We start from the raw sequence: 19,740 nt of genomic DNA on the forward strand, positions 1-19,740 counted from the left end.
GACCATAGAACATGAGAGCATGTTGGGACTGAGAAGAAAAACAAACGAATTGGCATTTATGCCCCCCCATGTGTGTGCGCATGTGTGTCAGAGGGGGGAGGGGGGGAGGGGCCCCCCCTCCCCCCTCTGACACACATGCGCACACACATGCAAAGTTGGGTGGGCAGTTGTTTGTTTTTAAAGGAAGAGGAATATGCATAAAGGGAGATATGGGAATAGTCAAGGAAATGAAACATCCAAGAACAGTAAGGTGACAGACCAAATGTTTGGGACGAAGAGTGAAGGGAGAGAGTGAGAGACAAAGAAAGAGAGAGAGAGAGAAGGAAAGAGAGAGGAGGGGGGCTGAGAAGCTGAAACCTAAGCTTTCTGGACTCTATTTTCCATTCCTTCAGGCATTCTGTGGCTTGTAAAAAAATGCACTGTATATTTGAAGTGTTGGATCACGTGACAGGGAGGGTTTGTAAATCAAAGTGCATAATGATTTCAGTGGGGGAGAGAGAGGGAGCAAGAAGAGAGTGAGTGAGTGAGCGATCAAGGGAAAGAGAGAGAGGGATAGAGAGCAAGAGAGAGAGAGAGAGAGAGAAAGAGAGAGAGAGAGAGAGAGAGAGAAAAGGGAGAAAAGGGAGAGGAAGGCAGAATGCAACAGGCTGTGCTTTATCTTCGCTCTGAGAGGGACTTCTGACTGATGAACTGAACTCTACTACACATATCTCAATCCATTATCTTCCTTCATTCGTCCATCTGTACTCCAGACCCACTGCAGAGCTGGTGAGTTTGGGCTTCGGATTGAACTTTACAGACCGTCTCTCTTTTTCCAGTTTTTTCTTTGTTTCTGAGTCTTTCTTTGGAGTGAGAGAGAAAGAAAGAAAGAGAAAGAGAACATGTCAGAGCAGGACTGAGACAAGAGTGTTTGTGTGGTGTGTGTGTGTGTGTGTGTGAGTGTGTGTGTGTGTGTGTGTGTGTGTGTGTGTGTGTGTGTGTGTGTGTGTGTGTGTGTGTGTGTGTGTGTGTGTGTGTGTGTGTGTGTGTGTGTGTGTGTGTGTGTGTGTGTGTGGATGGAGAGATGATTGAAACAGAGACTGCTTGTGTGTGTTTGGGGAGGAATGGGACTCTACAAGGGGAGAGTTTGAGTTTCCTGAGGACAGCTTTAATTGAGAACAGATTTAAAGAGAGAGAAGGAGGTAAACTAGTGAGAAAGACAGAGATCGCCTCTTTCTTGTGCTTGACCGTTGTTACAAGTGTGAGTAGATGTGTAGTATTGTATGCATGAGTGTGTGATATGTTTTTTTAACGTGTTCTTGTGTGTGTTTGCTGATTGTATGACAACTTTATAGTTTCCTAATCAAACGCTTACATTCTTAATGTGACAAACTGGCATGACATGAGCACTGCGTTGCATGACACGATATGTGAAAAACCTTGAATCTATGCACAAACTGTTGTCTCAGTAGTGATCAAAGTGATTCCTCATTCCATTTGAATATTCTCACATGGTATCGTCCGCACTAATGTTATGTTATAGGGACGTGCACTGCATGTCAGTGTAATACACCTTCATAATGCACTTTCTTCCCCATGTCATGATATATGTGCACCGAGTGTACAAAACATTAAGAACACCTGCTCTTTCCATGGCAGACTGACCAGGTGAATCCAGTTGTAAGCTATGATCCCCTATTGATGGCACTTGCTAAATACACTTCAATCAGTGAGGATGAAGGGGAGGAGACAGGTTAAAGAAGGATTTTAAAGCCGTGAGTCAAGTGAGACATGGACTGTGTATGTTTGCCATTCAGAGCATGAATGGGCAATAACAAAATATTGAAGTGCTTTTGAACGGGGTATGGTCTTAGGGGACAGGTTTGTGTCAAGAAATGCAACACTGCTGGGTTTTTCATGCTCAATAGTTTCCTGTGTGTATCAAGAATAGTCCACCACCCAAAGGACATCCAGCCAACTTGACACAACTTTGGGAAGCATTGGAGTCAACATGGGCCAGCATCCCTGTGGAATGCTTTCAACTCCTTGTGGAGTCCAAGCCCCAACAAGTTGAGGCTGTTCTGAGGGCAAAAGGGGGATCTACAACTCAATATTATGAAGGTGCTCTTAATGTTTGGCATACTCAGTGTATGTCAGTGTAATTCCATCTCAATGTCTTTATAGTATGGGTCCTTATATGTCAGTATATTTCCTCCCCATGTTATGGTCACACCCAGCATAAAGTAGCACAGACCTATTAAGCAGTGACTACGCTAGGATTAGACAGAGCCTCTACTTTGCCCACAGGCTGCTCAATCATATTGTGAATTGTCACTCTCGGCAGATGCTTCATCAGTCATGCAAATGGCTGGAGCTGGTCTGGTCTGGTCTGCTCTGGTGTGTGTGTGTGTGTGTGTGTGTGTGTGCGTGCGTGCGTGCGTGCGTGAGTGTGTGTGTCGGTGCGTGCTTGCGTGCGTGCGTGTGTGTGTGTGTGTGTGTGTGTGTGTGTGTGTGTGTGTGTGTGTGTGTGTGTGTGTGTGCACTGTGCAGTAGTCCTGTCACATAACACATAAGGTTATGTAAACAGGTTACAGAGGTGCAATTATACAAGCGACATGGAAACATTGAAACGACGTGATTTGAATATCGGGAGATGACTGAGAGCCGTGTGCATCTGATCTCTGTTTCCTTCTGGTGTGCAGTGTGTGTGTGCGTTTGTGAAAGAAAAAACAAACTCTTTGACCCCATGTAGTAAACCTTCAGTACATGGTGTTACATGTACTTCCATCCTCTCTCAGCAACAACCTGCAACCGTTTGAGGATCCTCAGTTTGGGTTTATTTTACAGGAAAAGTGAAACTAAGTGTTTTACACACATTTGTGAGTCACTCATACAGTGGGGATAGGCACAATTCTTGTCAAGAACAACATGTCCCCCTCAATTTTATTATAAATAGATTAAGTTATATTATTGAATCGAATTTGTTTAGATTCAACTTTTACCATCTCTTACTTTGTGTACAAAGCTGTGGTTTAAATGTTGTGTTCCGTCTTGCTGTGATATAATGCTGATCAGTAACACTCAGCAGCTCAGTGTTCTGACCTCAGTGTGCTGATCTATGGAGTACAGCTCTATGCAATGCTTATCCTGCCCTTTGCCAATGTAGCGGATGCCCGACAAATCTATTCCAGATTCATTTTCCTAATGTCTGGTGGAATGTTAGTCAGCACATCTAGTAACTATCTTGGCATGGAGAGACGAGGAGGAGGAGGAGGAAGAAGAAGAGGCAGCAAATAGAGCACAGACAGGGCACAAAGGTTTAATGTGGCTAAGCACCACATTAAATGCTGGTTTGTGTCCACACACACTAATAAAAACACACATTCACTATAGTAACACACTCTCTCTCCCTCATCTACACTAACAAGCACTGACAGTCTCACTGCAGAATTAGACGTTTATCCCACTTTTCTCCAAATGTCACATTTCAAAGTTGCTCTAAATGTCAAATTTAGAAGGTTAAGGTTTTGGATAGAGTTAAAACATTAAGTTTAGGCACTCATTCTGAATGGTTAAGGTAAGGGTTAAGGTCTGGGGTAGGGTAGGGTTAAAGCAACAACAACAAAAACAACCTAGACGTCAAATTTCGAAGTCAAGCTTAAGCGACCTGCCTAATGAACAAACACACACACACACACACACACACACACACACACACACACACACACACACACACACACGTTTCCCTAAGAGATCAACACAACACACTAGTGTGTCCCACCAGAGCGAGACCAGCCAGTTCCAGTAAAAGCATTGTGTGTACAGATGTAGGATCTTAATTTGATCACTCTTTTGTTGCTGAGAATGCAAACTTGTAGTGTATTTTTATGGGGGTAAAATACTCAGACTTGATTTTCCGTAACGATAAATGTAACCCCTACAAAAATTACAATTTATTATAATCCACATAATAATTAATATTTCCTGTTGGGTCAGCATAATTCTTCTGCTGTAGCAAACTGGCTCAAGTTAAGATCCTGTCTGTGAAGTGTTTGGCAGACAGCATGGTCGGAGTATGTCTAAATATACTCCACGGAGAGTCCCTTTCTTTTATTCTCTATCACCACAACTCTGTGTCAGACTGGATCTCTCTCTCTCTGTGTGAGTGAAGTCAGTGGAGGTTTACTAGAGCCATTCCTTACTGTATATGTGATGTGTCTGAGTGAGTACTCATGTCTTTGTGTGCTAGTGATCCTGGTATTTATGAGAATGTGTCTATGAACTGGCAATCTTGTGTATAGTCACTGTGAATTGCACCGTTCAGTTTAAATGTGTAGTTAGCTGTTAGCTGTTATGTGTGTTTTTGCGTGTGTATTGTGTGTGCGTGTCTGGGGGTGTAGATGTAGGATCTTAATTTGAGCCAGTTTGCTCCAGCAGGAAAATAATCCATGAAAATGATCCTGCAACAGGGTGATTAAATTAAGGTCATACATCTCTATAAATTTGAAGTCAGAGATCCAAACACTTAGAGTGGTTTTCATCACCCTGTAATTTTCTCAGACCAAAGATATCTGGAAAGAGTGTCAACTAATCGGCCTGAGCAACAATACTCTCAATCCCATCAAACCCTCAGGTCACCCACTAGCAACCAATAGGAAGGCACAGGTCTAGGATCAGTTTACACTCTCTAAACCCTAACCTTAACGATCAGGGTGGGCTAAAATGACTAACTATGCCAATGACTGCCATCTCTTTAATGGCCATTTAGTTAGCCCCATTCCCTGATTCACATACTCTATGGGGGTTAGTTTGGTTAGAATATACAGTACATAATGTATACTGTACATATGTGTATGGACCTCTGAAGTCTGGAAATGTAATAAGTCGTGGAGCCCAATTTATTTCAAATAATGTATGCTATTGTTAAACTTGTTTCTATAGCATTCGTTTATGACTAAATGTTTGTTTTATGATCAAACTCACCTTACCTGCCAGACTGATGTTTCTTGTCCTGTCTGCCCATACACTTTAGATACATTCCCAGCAAACACACATGTATAAAAATGTATACACGTGTGTCTAAGTAATATTCTCTCACACATCTTTCACACGCACACAAAGAGAGATTCATGACGCACCTGCAGTGTTTGTGCTTAGGTTATTACCGCCTAACTCCTTTAACTGCCTTGCCATCTCTGTCTCTTTGTTCCCTTCGCTTTGCAAGGCAGGGCCCTCAGTAGGAGAATGTTGTCTATCTCCTCTCTTTCTTCTTTCTCTCTCTCTGTTTCATGGTCTCCACTCGTCTGTCAACACGAAGCATTTCTCATTACCTCTCTCTCTCTATATTTCTCTCTCGCCCCCCCCACCTGCCTGTCTGTCCATACCAACCCACTTTCAAACTCTCCTCTTTTGAGGTGCTGAATAGAACAAATAGTAGATGGCAAATATACTTTTCCATACTGTATCTGACAATAACATTTTTTTTATAATTAGTGTCCAACAGCAGATTGTGAGAATGTTGAGAAATACAGTATGTCATCATCAGAAATAGGGGAATTGTAAATCAGTTGGATATTGTAAAAAAAAAAATGATACAACGGGTGGATCTAATCCTGAAGGCTGATTGGTTAAAAGCACATTCCAGCCAGTGTCTATTCCCCAAGTTAACACCGGCTAAATCTATCATGTTAAAATGCCTATCTACTCTGTTAATCTGACTGTGCAATCCATTGTCTCATCAGGCCACTTAGGCAAGTTATAAACTTGATCTCCACTATAAAAAGGAGTCGGGATGAGACAGACAGACAGACAGATAGACAGACAGGTCGGCAGTGTTTCTCAGCCAGTTGAAATCTTGAATTAGCTGGTATCATTTTTATGGATATAGTTTTCAGTCTTTCCAGCTTCAGTTGGAAGTGATTATGTTAGCTGTGTCATTGGCCTCTGAACATCAGTGTCCTGATAAGTGAGCACATGTTCTACGCCAGGTGAAATCCCACCTCATTAGCTCATTGTTATGGATGTATCTAAATAAATGTCTCTAGAAAACAGCTTAAACAAATGCAAATGCAGCTGTTGTTGTTATTCTGGCTGCACTGTTTGACGTGACCGTAAGTTAGCCGTAGTTAGCCGTAGTTAGCCGTAGTTAGCCGTAGTTAGCCGTAGTTAGCCATAGTTAGCCGTAGTTAGCTAGTCTGTGTCCATAGATACAGAACAAAAAGACTGAAGGACTGGGTCGCGTCTCAGGAAACCGAACCGATAGAACGAACAACCAACCGGCTTGGGTAGCAACCCTAGATCTGTGTCGAGACTATGTCTTGTGGAAGGATGAAATAGTATGAATTTATTCATACAAATTATGTTTTTAAATAAAATATGTCAATCATTGTTTGAATATGTTGGTAACCTGTTGTATAAAAGTGATAATGCCCCTGAAGCCAGTGTTTGGAGGATATATTGGCACAGGTGTTGTTAGGCCCGAGACGAAGTCGGCTTCTGTGGCATTAAACGTAGCAGTGTTATACACCTTTCATTGTGCATTCATTTTGTTTTTAGACATCTTTCCCCACATAACCATCAATCAAAATATACATTTACTGTGAAATATAATGAGTACATTGGTTTAATCACCAAAACACATAATCTTCTCAATTTAGTAATCTTAACAACCAGTTAATCCAATAGCAAGGAAGGTAAGATACATGTTTCAAAATTGCCCTTTGAACGTAGTATGCTACACAGTACTGTAAATGACATTAAACTGTTTTCCCATTGTGCACTAATATTGACTGAATATTACATTTCCAGAATTTTGACCCCATGTGTGATCAAAGGTGTGGTGATTGAAGACAGATTTCACAATGTAATGAAATGAAAGGAATAAAATGGCAGTAAATATCATGTTGTCACTTTGGATAAAAGTGTCTGCTACATAAAAGGCATCAATCACGGTATTACAGTACCCTATTGGCCAATGCAAAACAGTAGAGCACATGCTTCAAGAGATCTATGCAAATGCATTGAAATGGAAATACAAAAATATCTCATTTACATAAGTGTTCACACCCCTGAGTCAATACTTTGTAGAATCCCCTTTGGCAGTGATCACACCTGTGAGTCTGTCTGGGTAAGTCTCTAAGAGCTTTCCACACCTGGCTTGTGCAGCATATTTTCATTATTATTTTCAGAATTCTTCAAGCTCTGTCAAATTGGTTGTTGATCATTGCTAGACAACCATTTTCAGGTCTTGCCATACATTTTCAAGTATTGGATTTAAGTCAAAACTGTAACTTGGCCATTCAGGAACATTCACTGTCTTCTATGGTAAGCAACTCCAGTGTAGATTGGGCCTCTGGTCCTGCTGAAAGGTGAATTCAACTCCCAATGTCTGGTGGAAAGCAGACTGAACCAGGTATTCCTCTAGGATTTTGCCTGTGCTTAGCTCCATCCCTGAGCGATTTCTTCCTCTCCGACAACTGAGTTAAGAAGGACGCCTGTATCTTAGTAGTGACCTGGTGTATTGATACACCATCCAAAGTGTAATTAATAACTTCACCATGCTCAAAGGAATATTCAATTACTGTTTATGTTTACCCATCTACCAATAGGTACCCTTCTTTATGAGTCACTGGAAAACCTCCCTGGTCTTTTGATTTGGTTGAATCGGTTTTTGAAATTCATTGGTCGACTAAGGGACCTTACAGATCATTGTATATGTGTGGGGTACAGAGATGAGGCAGTCATTCAACAGTCATGTTAAACACTGTTATTGCACACAGAGTGAGTCTATACAACTTATTATGTGACTTGTTAAGCATATTTGTACTCCTGAACATGTTAAGGCTTGCCATAACAAAGGGGTTGAATACTTATTGACTCAAGACATTTCAGCTTTAAATTTTATATTCATTTGTAAATATTTTGAAAATCATAATTATACTATGACATTTTGTGATATTGTGCGTAGGCCAGTGACAAAAAATATATATTTAAAATTCAGGCAGAAAAAGTACTTTTTAATTTTTTTTACTTAAGGTGAAGTTAAATCATAATAGTCATCATCATAGAGGTACATTTGAGTATATATAATACTTTTTATGTTTCTACAGATGTAGGACTTTAATCTGATCCAGTTTGCTACAGCAAGAAAATAATCCTTCAGCAACAATACATGTGAAGTATTATGTGGATTATGATTAATGGACATTTTCATAGGGGTTGTTGCATGTTTTGTTCGGGCAAATCAAATCTGAAATTTCTAAGTGGAAATTACACATTTTAGAAGGCTTTTAAAAACTCAAATTTTCTACCAGTTTGATTGTAGAAAATTCTCAGCAGCAAAAGAGTGATCAAATTGATTGTAACGATGTTCGTCTGAGGAAGAAGGAGTAGACCAAAGCGCAGCGTGGTACGTGTTCATATTTCCTTTAATTAACTGAACACTAAATACAAAAGAACAAGAGAACAAATGAAAACCGAAACAGTCCCGTATGGTGCAAACACTGAAACGGAAAACAACTACCCACAACCCATAGTGGGAAAACATGCTGCCTAAGTATGGTTCTCAATCAGAGACAACGATTGACAGCTGCCTCTGATTGGGAACCATACCAGGCCAAACACCTAGAAATATAACACACAGAACCAAAACATAGAATGCCCACCCAAACTCACACCCTGACCAAACCAAAATAGAGACATAAAAAAGGAACTAAGGTCAGGACGTGACATTGATGAACTTCATGTAGTTCTCAAAATCTATAGGTTTACCAAACGTTTAAGTGATCATCAATTAAGAGCCGTCAAATTAAGTAATAACAGTAATAGTGTCTGGGAAAGGCCATGGGAAAGGCAATGATTCACTTTTTATGAACATGTGTTGCAATGTGAAACATGTATTTGTAGATGAAACACTGATTCAATTTGTTGAAAAAGTGATGGTATGATTTTGTGTGTTGTACTTAGTCAATTAAATATGGGCTTAGAGTTTGGAAACATCTGCCTTTTTGATTATCTATTTAGAGTGTTGTACTAATAAGAGTTGTGAAAAGCACCACATACTTGTGAAAATAAAACAAAAGCAATTTAAAACAAGGTAGGCACTACATCACTTTAGTTCAGTAGTTATCAGTTTTGAGCAGTTTGATTAAGTGATAGTTAATTGTATTGTTAACAAATTACAAGAAAATCATATCAAAAGTACTATTCATATTGCATTTTTAATATGTATTCAAATTGTAATTGATTTGGTGCAGTGAACAAGTCAATTTGTGAATGTGTTTGTTGTACACAATCAATTCAAAATGTGCTTAGAGTTTTGAAACATGAGCCATTTTTTGTCCTTAGAGTTGTGAAAATATACCACGTACTTGTGTAAATTGCACCAAAGCGATTGATTTTATTTTCATTTGAGGGGACTAGGTACCAGCAATAGTTGAGCTTTACTTGCTCAAAATGTAAATGCCTGTTCTTCTTGTTTCCTCTTGTGTGCCAGTATAGTCACAATGGTGTACTGAGTACAGAGAGAGATGTTGCTCTTTTGTCGACCTTTCAGTTTTTCTCTATGAATATCAATGGCAATTTCATTAAATGATATATTTCCAGAATTGTATTTTCTTGTTTTCCAGCCTGGACGAAACAAACATATTTTTGTTCGGTAACGATGACGTATTTTCTTTGGTGTTACATAAAGGACTCTTAATGGAAACCATGCAGGAGTGTGGTTCTGCTTTAAGTGTTGAGTTGGAGTGCTTGTTCACTTCTGATACAGGCTATTTAACAGCTCGTCTGTTCTGCATTGTTTAAGAACAACTCTCTTGTGTGTGGCTACTCATCACATTTAACTCTTTCCAAATGAACATTTTCCTCCAAGTAGGACTGTTCTTCTTCATGTTTAAAAAAAAATGCTTTATGCTTCACTTTTATTGGTGCACTGCTATTTAGTTCAAAATCTTTGTCTCATAAGGTACCGTGTTTGGTACTTTAACACTGTGTTTAAGTCTGTTGAATAGTGGTCATTGTCATTGGGTCAGGTTGTATCATCTGGCCACCTGGTGTACCAGTGAAGCTGTCCTCTGTCTGTGTGTTACTTTAATCACAGCCTCAGGCATGCCTTCAGATCAACATCCACTAGTCCTTTAAACACAGCAGGTCACCTCTAGTCCTTCCTCTGTGGCGGAACGCAACCCTCGACCCCCGAGAGAGAGAGAGAGAGAGAGAGAGAGAGAGCAAAAGAGAAGAGATAGAGAGAGGGTAACTCCAGCACTAGGGCAGACTGACACAGACCCGTGAGCACAGAGCTAAAAGGTGCCTACTAAATGCCTCGATTAAGAGTGACCCCTGAACCCTATCTGTAGCCTGGAGCGACATGGGGTGACCTCAGTCGCGACCTGGCAACCCCAGAGTCAGCCGGAGGGGTTGGGCTCCCCATAACGGCACCATTGTGCGTTTGATTTAAACATTATTATCATCATTACCGTCATTAGTGCTGTTATTGCAGCAACTATTATGATTAGGCCTGCCATTAAGAGAGTAACAGTATTATAGTCACTGGCGTATCTGTAATTACCATTATTTATGGTTAGTAAGTTATTGTAAAGGTTACGACAGTGATTGTAACAGTAACAGTAGTATTATTACAAAGACTGAAAGCCACTTTTATGTTATTTTGACATTATGTGGCTAAAGCACAGCTCAAATGATTGTTTGCAGTGGAAGGTATAGAGGACAGTATAGAAACACATTATAGGCTTGGTTGGATAAAACATATTCCAATTTCCATAGGCGGTATTATGAGGCGTGTGAGAAGCAGTTACTGCTGCCTAAACAAATCCCATGTTTCTGTACCATCTGTCCGTCTGACAGGGAGAGATACAATGAGATGGCTGTGGCTAGAGGAGACAGGAGCTGTGAGTGAGAATGTAGACTCAATGGTTACATAGAAACAAAGCAACCATAATGAATGATTATGAGGTGAAAGTTTCCACAATTGGAAGTAAAATGTTCACATGAGGTTAAACATTTCATTCACACGACAGTGTTTGTGTTAGCACAAGAGTCTAGTTTGCGTCAAAGAAGTTAACAGTCGTAAAAAGGGCATTGTCGTTTTTTTACTTACCATCTTGGTCATAAATAGTATCTAAATATCTGGCTAATAAAGGAAATGTATATGCATAGTTACAACAACAAAAAATAGCAAAGCCAACAATATAATAGCTTTCATAAATTATAGTTATTGTTCGCAAGCCTGGACCACAATCGTAAAAATATTTTGGTTTTACGAGACCGATGGTAGCCTGTTTTTTAGAGAGCCAGCTATATGTCAACATAGCTCATATACTATGGCCTTTTATTTTGTCTGGGAAAGAGAGAACATTTAATTGAATTGTGTATTGTTTGTGGGCAAATATATTTTGCATGCGAGCGTGTGCGGGCGTGTGTGTGTGTAAGTTTATCAGCATGTCTGTCTGTGCGATTGGCCGTGTGTGTGTGTGTGTGTGTGAGTGTGTGTGTGTGTGCGTGTGTGCGTGTGTGTGTGTGTGTGTGTGTGTGTGTGCGTGCGTGCGTGCGTGTGTGTGTGTGTGCGTGTGTGTGTGTGTGTGTGTGTGTGTGTGTGTGTGCGTGTGTGTGTGTGTGTGTGTGTGTGTGTGTGTGTGTGTGTGTGTGTGTGTGTGTGTGTGTGTGTGTGTGTGTGTGTGTGTGTGTGTGTGTGTGTGTGTGTGTGTGCCATGTGAAACTTGCCATGCGGACCGTTTGACCCTGTGCTAATTCAGACACAGCAGACATCACTTCTGCAGAGAGAGGGAAAAACACACACACACACACACATACAAATACAAGGTTATATACTTTTTTTGTATTTTGACTACATACTTTAACTCCACTTAACAAATAAGCCCATGTTTTTAACTAAAGACGGCATGATTTTACACACTTCGATTTGAGAGGATTGGAGTTTGGGACTTTTTCAGTTTCTCTCCTGCTGCGATTGTAAATTCTCCATCCCTCAGTCTTACTGCATCAACTGTATGTAGTAGCTGCATAACCTGGCAGTTTTGACAACTGGTAACAAATTCTAACCAGTTCTAATACCAGCTCTAATTCCATATTGGGAAAATATATTAGATCGTAACGTCTTGTTCTATAGAACATTTATGGATTTAATGCTGAATAGTTGAGCTGCATGAGGTTTTACACAAACTGCTTTAGATAGCTGTGAATGCTCCTCAAATCTACATCACTTACACACAGTGATGGTCCGTCTCTGAATTAAGTGAATTAACTTGTATTGTTTCAGTAAAAATATCCAACTGTACACATGGAGATTAAAACCTTAAGCCAGTCGGTGAAACATGTCTGGCAGGCAGAGAGGTGATTTAATAAGTCATTAAATAATGACTTTGGGGTCACAGTGTGCAGTTTTTATGAGTTTGATTAAAGCTCTCTCTGCATGCCCACCTCAGTAATGACCTGGTGTGTGTGTGTGTGTGTGTGTGTGTGTGTGTGTGTGTGTGTGTGTGTGTGTGTGTGTGTGTGTGTGTGTGTGTGTGTGTGTGTGTGTGTGTGTGTGTGTGTGTGTGTGTGTGTGTGTGTGTTTAAGTCAGTAGTTAGAGGCATATTAAACCGCGCCTCCATATTACTCTGTGGGTTGCATTCGCCACATGAAAGCTGGATACTTAAAATCCCCCAGAGACGCTTCGCCTCACAAACAAGCCGTTGTGTGAGTTTAACTCAGTTGGAAAAAACACATTTTACACTGTACATGGTCCCTGAATAACAAGAGGCAGGTGCAGTTGGTAACACTGGAGGACAGCTTTTACTTGTGATTAGCTTCAGACAGGCTTTTATTGTTTGTTTTATTTGTAAAGGAAATTAGAAGTAGGATTAGAAAAATATCCAAAGGTCATAGTTATATATCCAGTGGCTGGTGTAGGATATTTGTAACCTTTATTTAACTACACAAGTCAGTTAAGAACAAATTCTTATTTACAATGACAGCCTACACCGGATGACACCGGGCCAATTGTGCGCCGCCCTATGGGACTTCCAATCACGGCTGGTTGTGATACAGCCTGGATTTGAACCAGGGTGTCTGTAGTGATGCCTCTAGCACTGAGATTAAGTGCCTTAGACTGCTGTGCCTTAGAACGCTGCGCCACTCGGGAGCCCAAATTCAAGCCTATGCTATACAGTATAAATATATGTATACATTTTATATGTCTAGCCGTTCGACCAACGTCAAATACTTCTGTAAAATAAACATTTTCACGAGAACCAGTGTGAAGAGAGGCAAGAAATGTTTTTTTTGTTTGGTGTGTGTTGAGGTCTGCCCTTCAGTTAAAGGTCTTTTTGGATAAGAGAGGGTGGAATGGAAAACCTCCGACACACACACACCAAAGCTGCTTTTAATTCCTCTGCATTCGGAAAGGTGGGCGTCAGTTACCTGTGCACCCCTCGGGTGTGTGTGTGTGTGTGTGTGTGTGTGTGTGTGTGTGTGTGTGTGTGTGTGTGTGTGTGTGTGTGTGTGTGTGTGTGTGTGTGTGTGTGTGTGTGTGTGTGTGTGTGTGTGTGTGTGTGTGTGTGTGTGAAGAGTGGCAGGTTGAGTCAGGTCGGGACTTGGGGTAATGGACTTGAGGGTGATGGTGGGCGATGAGATCACTGAGACAACACCCCTTTGCCCCCTCCACACACACCATGTTTGTACGTGTGTGTGTCTCAGCAGGGCCAGACGGCCCAGTCTGAACCGACCCAGCCCGGCCTCATAAAGGCAGCATTGAGGCCTGGAAGCCCAGAAACGCACAGCACTGCTTTTGTTGCCCTGCCCAAGGTGTGTTACCCCTGGAGGGAGAGAGAGAGAGGCTCCCCTGGCTGGTGTGACTCATTAGAGAAAATGCAACAGTTCTCTGGGTTGGAGGCTCATTATTTTGTGTGTTTATTGGGGGAAATAAACCGTTTCTTTATTTTTATGTACGTATTTCATCAGCCAGTTCGCTCCCTCCCTCTTTCTTCACCAAAGTCCCCTCTTTCTCTTCTCAATCCAGCTCCCAATGTGGGAGTAATTAATGAAACGCTACTCACCTCTTACGAATGGAGAAAAGGCTCAGTGCCTTCCAGATGCCTGAAACAAACTCTTTCTTTCTCTCTCTCTTTACTCTCTCTCTCTTTTTCCCTCTGTTTTCTATCCTCTTTCGCTTTCACCACTTTCTTTTTTCCTTCCCTGCTTTTCTTTCTTTCCTTCCTTCTTTTTCTCTTTCTTTCATAGTACTAGAGAGACTTGGGTCTTGTGTTGTGATCAGTAAGGGAGCCCATTGCAAGTGAAGCAACACCAGGGCTGTCTGCGGTGTGATTCCTCTCAACAGATCCCGTAATAACTTCATCTCTCCTCCATACTTCACCTCTTCAGGGGCAATTTGAGATAGCAATGGGGCTTCCGACTGACCCTGGTTCCCACCAAACACTTCCCCATAAGGATGCTTAATAAAGTCAATGATTGTGTATCTGTGCGGGAGTGAGTATGTGTGTCTGAAGGGATAGTCTTTGCACCACTTACTTTCATTTGTATATTGGACACCCGTCTATATCAGTCATACAATCCCACCTACTCAATTATTTATTTTGTTGCCCATACTTCTTACTATAAGAGATTCTTTGTCTCTGGCGCACAAAAGCCTTTTTTCTCTCTCAGTGAACATATTTGGATTAGAAATTGGCCCTCACAGAGTAGTGCTGAAACCCCTGAAGATCCAAACATTTAAAGAAAATATGTCAATAAGAGAATTTATGGCTTGAAAAACAATTTGTGAGATAGTTCATGCTTTTGTTTGCGTGTACATGCATACATGGGTGTGGTTGAGGAATAATGAGTAATGAGCTACAAGGCATGGTTATTCACAACAGAACACAACAAGACAAAAAGCAAACAAAACAACCCAACCATAGCATCCCGTAAACCTCCGGGTCAGAGCTCGGCCTAACAGCAGACCTGATGGAACAAATAGAACAATGAGAAGCAGATTAAAATCCTGGCAGAGGGATGTATTTCGTGGACTGATTGGAAACGGTTGAGAGGGAGGTTTAGGGATGGAGGAAGAGGTGGTTAGAGCAGGGGAGGGGATAGAAACAGGAAGAGGAGAGGAGAAAGAGAGAGGGTAGTTGTGATGATAGATGGGGCAGGGTATTGATAGGGGGCGTAGAGGATCCACTGGGTTGATTTAGTGGATCGAATGTCTTGGGTAGAAGGGTTAATCCTATGTGTATAGTGTAGGGGGGTACAGTGTGACCTGAACAGGAAAAATGCAGGGCCCTATGTATTGTATATGGTATATGGTATAGGGAAGCACACGTGCGTGAGTGGTGTGTGTGTCCTTTCTGTGACGTGGCTGGGTTGGCCAGCCGGCCTGGCCCCACATGTGGAACAGTTTACTGGAATGGAACTCAAAATTAGCGGTGCCCCGCTGCAGTAGGCTGTAATTAGCTAGCTCTGTGAACATGGGAGAGGGACAGACAGACAGACAGACAGACAGACAGACAGACAGACAGACAGACAGACAGACAGACAGACAGGGGGAAGGAGGAAGAAAACAATACAAGTATGTGTTTGCGCTGATGGGTCCGTTTTCAGGGGTTGAGTGTGTTATGGCCTCTTTGTGTACATTTGTGTATGTGTGCATGTTTGCGCTCTTGCTCAGTATGCCACCCTACTGCCCCTGCAGTGCCCCCCAGTGCGTGGAACAGGTCACTGCAGAGTGAGTGTGTGTGTGAGTGTGTTTTTCCACTGTACATGTTAATCCATGGACATGTTCTTCCCTGTTTTGAGACGGTACTGTGAGTTCCTCACCCTTCCCTCCCTCTGCTCCTCTCTCCTCTCTCATTCTCCCTCTCCCCCTCTTTCTCTCTCTTTCTATCTCTGTCCTTCTCACCCACCTTCTCACTCTCCCTCTCCCCTCCTCTCTCTCTCCCTCTCCCCTCCTCTCTCTCCATCTCTCTCTCTCCCTCTCTCCCTCTCTCTCCCTCCCTCTCCCTCTCCCTCTCCCCCCTCCTCCTCCTCTCTCTCTCTGACTCTCTCTCTCTCTAACTCTTTCTCTCTCTCACTCTCTCTCTCTCTCTCACACTATGATTCATAAGCTGCAGCATGCCGAAAACAACACTACATTCTTTGGCTCCTGTGTGTTAACCACAGATCTACCGGCGAGAATGTGACCCCATCCACTCATCACATCACTCTGTGGGGGGTGGGACGGTACACCAGGCGGAGATACGGAGGGAGGGAGAAAGGGAGAGTTACAATGATAGATAGAGGAAATAATTTGAACTGACACGGTACATCTTCTGCTGCCTTCTGTGTATCTGACCCAGAAGATGGGGGGGGGGGGGGGGGGGGGCACACTTAACCCTTGTTGTAATGGATTAAGTGTGTTGGGCACAGTACCCTGGGCAGAGCAGCCACAGTTTCAGGCTGGCAGAGAAAACACAGAGACTCTTTATAGTGGAGTTGGGATGATGGCATTGCACTGTTTGGAAGCCTTTCTCTGCTCTGTCTCATCCTCTCAGTCCTACTTTGTACTTATTTTCCCTAGAAATGTCGCTGCCTCTCATTCTCTGCCCACTGCTGTCTTCATCATATCCCATATTCCCTTTATTCCTCATCATTCACTTTTCTTCTTACCATCTTTTGAGTCTGCTACAGTTTCTCCATGAATGATGCCATCCCTCTTATGTTTGTAACAGACTTCTCATTGGATCATATATTGATGCATTTGGATTGAGGCTGTGTAGCCTACTTTAAACTGACAGGCATTGTAACTAACCTCCTATTCTCTGTTCTTTCCCTCTAGAGAGCGTAGATCTGAGGCAGTGTTGCCCAGGCTTGGTGTCTCATCTGTGGGTCCCACCTCAGCTCACCATCCTTCCTCAGCCCTGTACTCTCCAGGCCCGCAGGACCAACCCCAATAAGACCACTGCCTGAGCGGGACAGTGGACCGGAGCTATCCTGGACCGGAATTATTCTCCCAACGCCATGGCAACCAATAGGGAACGGCAGGTGGGTCACATGACTGGCTTTTCACCTGCTGTCTACCCCTTTGCCTTCAACTCCATGAGGAGCCACTCCCCCTTCGACCTGCTGGCCAATAGCAGCCTGTTTGGACGATTTGGGGCAGACCTACCGAAAGAGATGGCTGCATTGTGTAAGTACTGTTAATCATATTCTCCATATTCAATACATAATGTATACACACACACAATAACATACTCAAAAAGACACCCTTTTGCTATATTTTACTCAGTCACAACTCTTGGGATGGATTGGGATGGAGAGAGAGAGCAAGAGAGAGAGAGAGAGAGAGCGAGAGAGAGAAAGAAAACAAGAGAGATTGAGAGAGAGCAAAAAACAGCCCTTCCAGGAAAGCAGGGTTTTTCCATGTGGTAAAGCAGGCAGGCAGGCCGGCAGGGGAGGGGGGGAGGGGGGGTGCAGGCAGTGGGTTGGCAGGGTACAGGGCCGGGGCCAGCCTGGCCTCTCTCTAGTCTGAAGGCAGCAGGAAGAACAAGTGTCCCTTTATGAGCTGGCTTTACAGAGGTGAATCAAATTATACCATATAAAAAACAACATGAAAAGAGAGGGATTAGAGAGAGAGAGGGGGGAGAGGTTTGAAACAGTTTCTTGTTTTTGAATGGGTGAGCCAGTGGGGCTGTCAGAGTTTCCACACAAGTTCAAAGGGGGTGCTGTTGTCCAGAGAGAGAGAGAGAGAGAAAGAGAGAGAAAGAAAGAGAGTACTCCCATATCTATGTGCAGCACGATTTGTGACCTGTTGCCACAAGAAAAGGGCAACCAGAGAAGAACAAACATCATTGTAAATACAACCCATATTTATGTTTATTTATTTTCCCTTTTGTACTTTAACTATTTGCACATAATATGACATTTGTAATGGCTTTATTCTTTGGATAATGTTTACTGTTAATGTAATGTTTACTGTTCGTGTAATGTTTACTGTTAATATGTATTGCTTATTTCACTTTTGTTTATTATCTAGTTCACTTGCTTTGGCAATGTTAACATATGTTTCCCATGCCATTAAAAGCTCTTAAATTGAATTGAATTGAGAGTAGAGAGAGGAGAGAGAGATAAGAGATAGTTGGATAAATGTAGGTAAACTTGAACTTTTTCACAAGAACTTATACAGGAAACTAACCTCAACATTAAAACCTTCAATCCGAATCAAAATTCCATACCTAAAACCTTGATTTTGGACAAAATTACATGAATGGACTGTTACTACCAAGGACTATCAAGAAAAAATTTGAACAAACCAAAACCTGCGGAAGAAACACAGCAGAACCTGGAAATACCATCCAACACAAAACTGAGTGATTCATATTCAGTCTGAAGCTTCTTCTGAAGCCAAAAAGTAAAAGACAATAATAATTTTGTTATATAACGCTAAGTAAATAAGTATACTAAGCTACCAAGCTGCTAGGACAGAACAGACCTGGAGGCACCTTCAATTAGCACTGAAGTGTGAAGGCAGATGTGTGAAAACTCCTGAGCCCAACAATGGCAGGAGAGTTTCACAGCCCAGGGTGGAAACTCAGAATACGAGACATTGAGGAAATTGAAACAACCTCTGTCAACGTGTACAATTCTGGGACAGTAATGGTGCAGGGCATCCTCATGCAGTTCCAGCAGGACTTTTACAGGATCAAAGAGAGAGCACACTGCAGGAAAATCCCTCTCTCTCAGTGACGACTCCCCCATCCTGAGTGAGTCTGATCACACCTCTTCAAACTGTCCTGCAGACGAAGATAGGTATTCCCCCAGCACTGATCACACCTCTTCAAACTGTCCTGCAGATGAAGATAGGTATTCCCCCAGCACTGATCACACCTCTTCAAACTGTCCTACAGACAAAGATAGGTATTCCCCCAGTACTGATCACACCTCTTCAAACTGTCCTGCAGACGAAGATAGGTTTCCGCCCAGTACTGATCACACCTCTTCAAACTGTCCTGCAGACGAAGATAGGTATCCCCCCAGCACTGATCACACCTCTTCAAACTGTCCTGCAGACAGTTAGCACTGAAGTGTGAAGTCAGATGTGTGAAAACTCTTGAGCCCAACAATGGCAGGAGAGGTATCCCCCCAGCACTGAACACACCCAGTCCCACAACTGCACTGTTCCTCCATCATAGAGAGGGATAAATTCACAGAGCTGGAGAGAGACATAGTGGAGCTCAGAGAGCTAGTCCACACAATCCAGACAGAACAAGACAACAAAACAGACCAGCACCCCCCCCCCCCCCCCAACAAGACCCGGAGGGCAGAAGGTGGAGATGGACGGCTGTCTGAGAGAGCTGGCTGCTCTACGGACTGAGGTGAGAGAACTGAAAAAGGCACACATGGCACTGAAGGATGAGGTCAGAAGGCTGAGGTGTGACAGAGAGCAGGACACTCCCCCGGACAAGCCAGAAGAACAGCCCCCCTCAGACCCGGACCAGCACTTCAACATCACAATTGGACAGACAACACAGGACCCACCAACCCAACAGACCCCGCCCCCATCTAACAGCCAGCCTTGCAGCTCCCCCGATAGCCCTCCTGACAACCCCCCCACATCCACCGAGGACACACAAAACCCACAGATTGTGCTTCTCATTGACTCAAATGGCAAATAGATTTGAGAGGATTAAGTTTTTCTCAAACACAAAGTGGCTAAACTCTGGTGCCCAAACACTAGGCATGCCCTGGAGCTGTTGTCAGAGACTAGG

At 42.6% G+C, this 19,740-nt stretch overlaps 1 protein-coding gene across 1 annotated transcript in view; it reads left to right on the forward strand.

The window, feature by feature from the left end:
* Positions 1-224: 224 nt before the first annotated feature.
* LOC109895109 (retinoic acid receptor gamma-A-like) overlaps positions 225-19,740 on the forward strand; it is a 77,560-nt gene continuing 58,044 nt past the window's right edge. Inside the window, exons 1-2 of the mRNA XM_020488760.2 lie at positions 225-768; positions 16,812-17,162. Of these exons, the coding sequence (XP_020344349.1) occupies positions 16,994-17,162 (169 nt within the window). The 5' untranslated portion in view covers positions 225-768; positions 16,812-16,993. The remainder of the gene's footprint in view (positions 769-16,811; positions 17,163-19,740) is intronic.

Source organism: Oncorhynchus kisutch, linkage group LG1, assembly GCF_002021735.2.
Source record: "Oncorhynchus kisutch isolate 150728-3 linkage group LG1, Okis_V2, whole genome shotgun sequence".
NCBI classification, from domain to species: domain Eukaryota; kingdom Metazoa; phylum Chordata; class Actinopteri; order Salmoniformes; family Salmonidae; genus Oncorhynchus; species Oncorhynchus kisutch.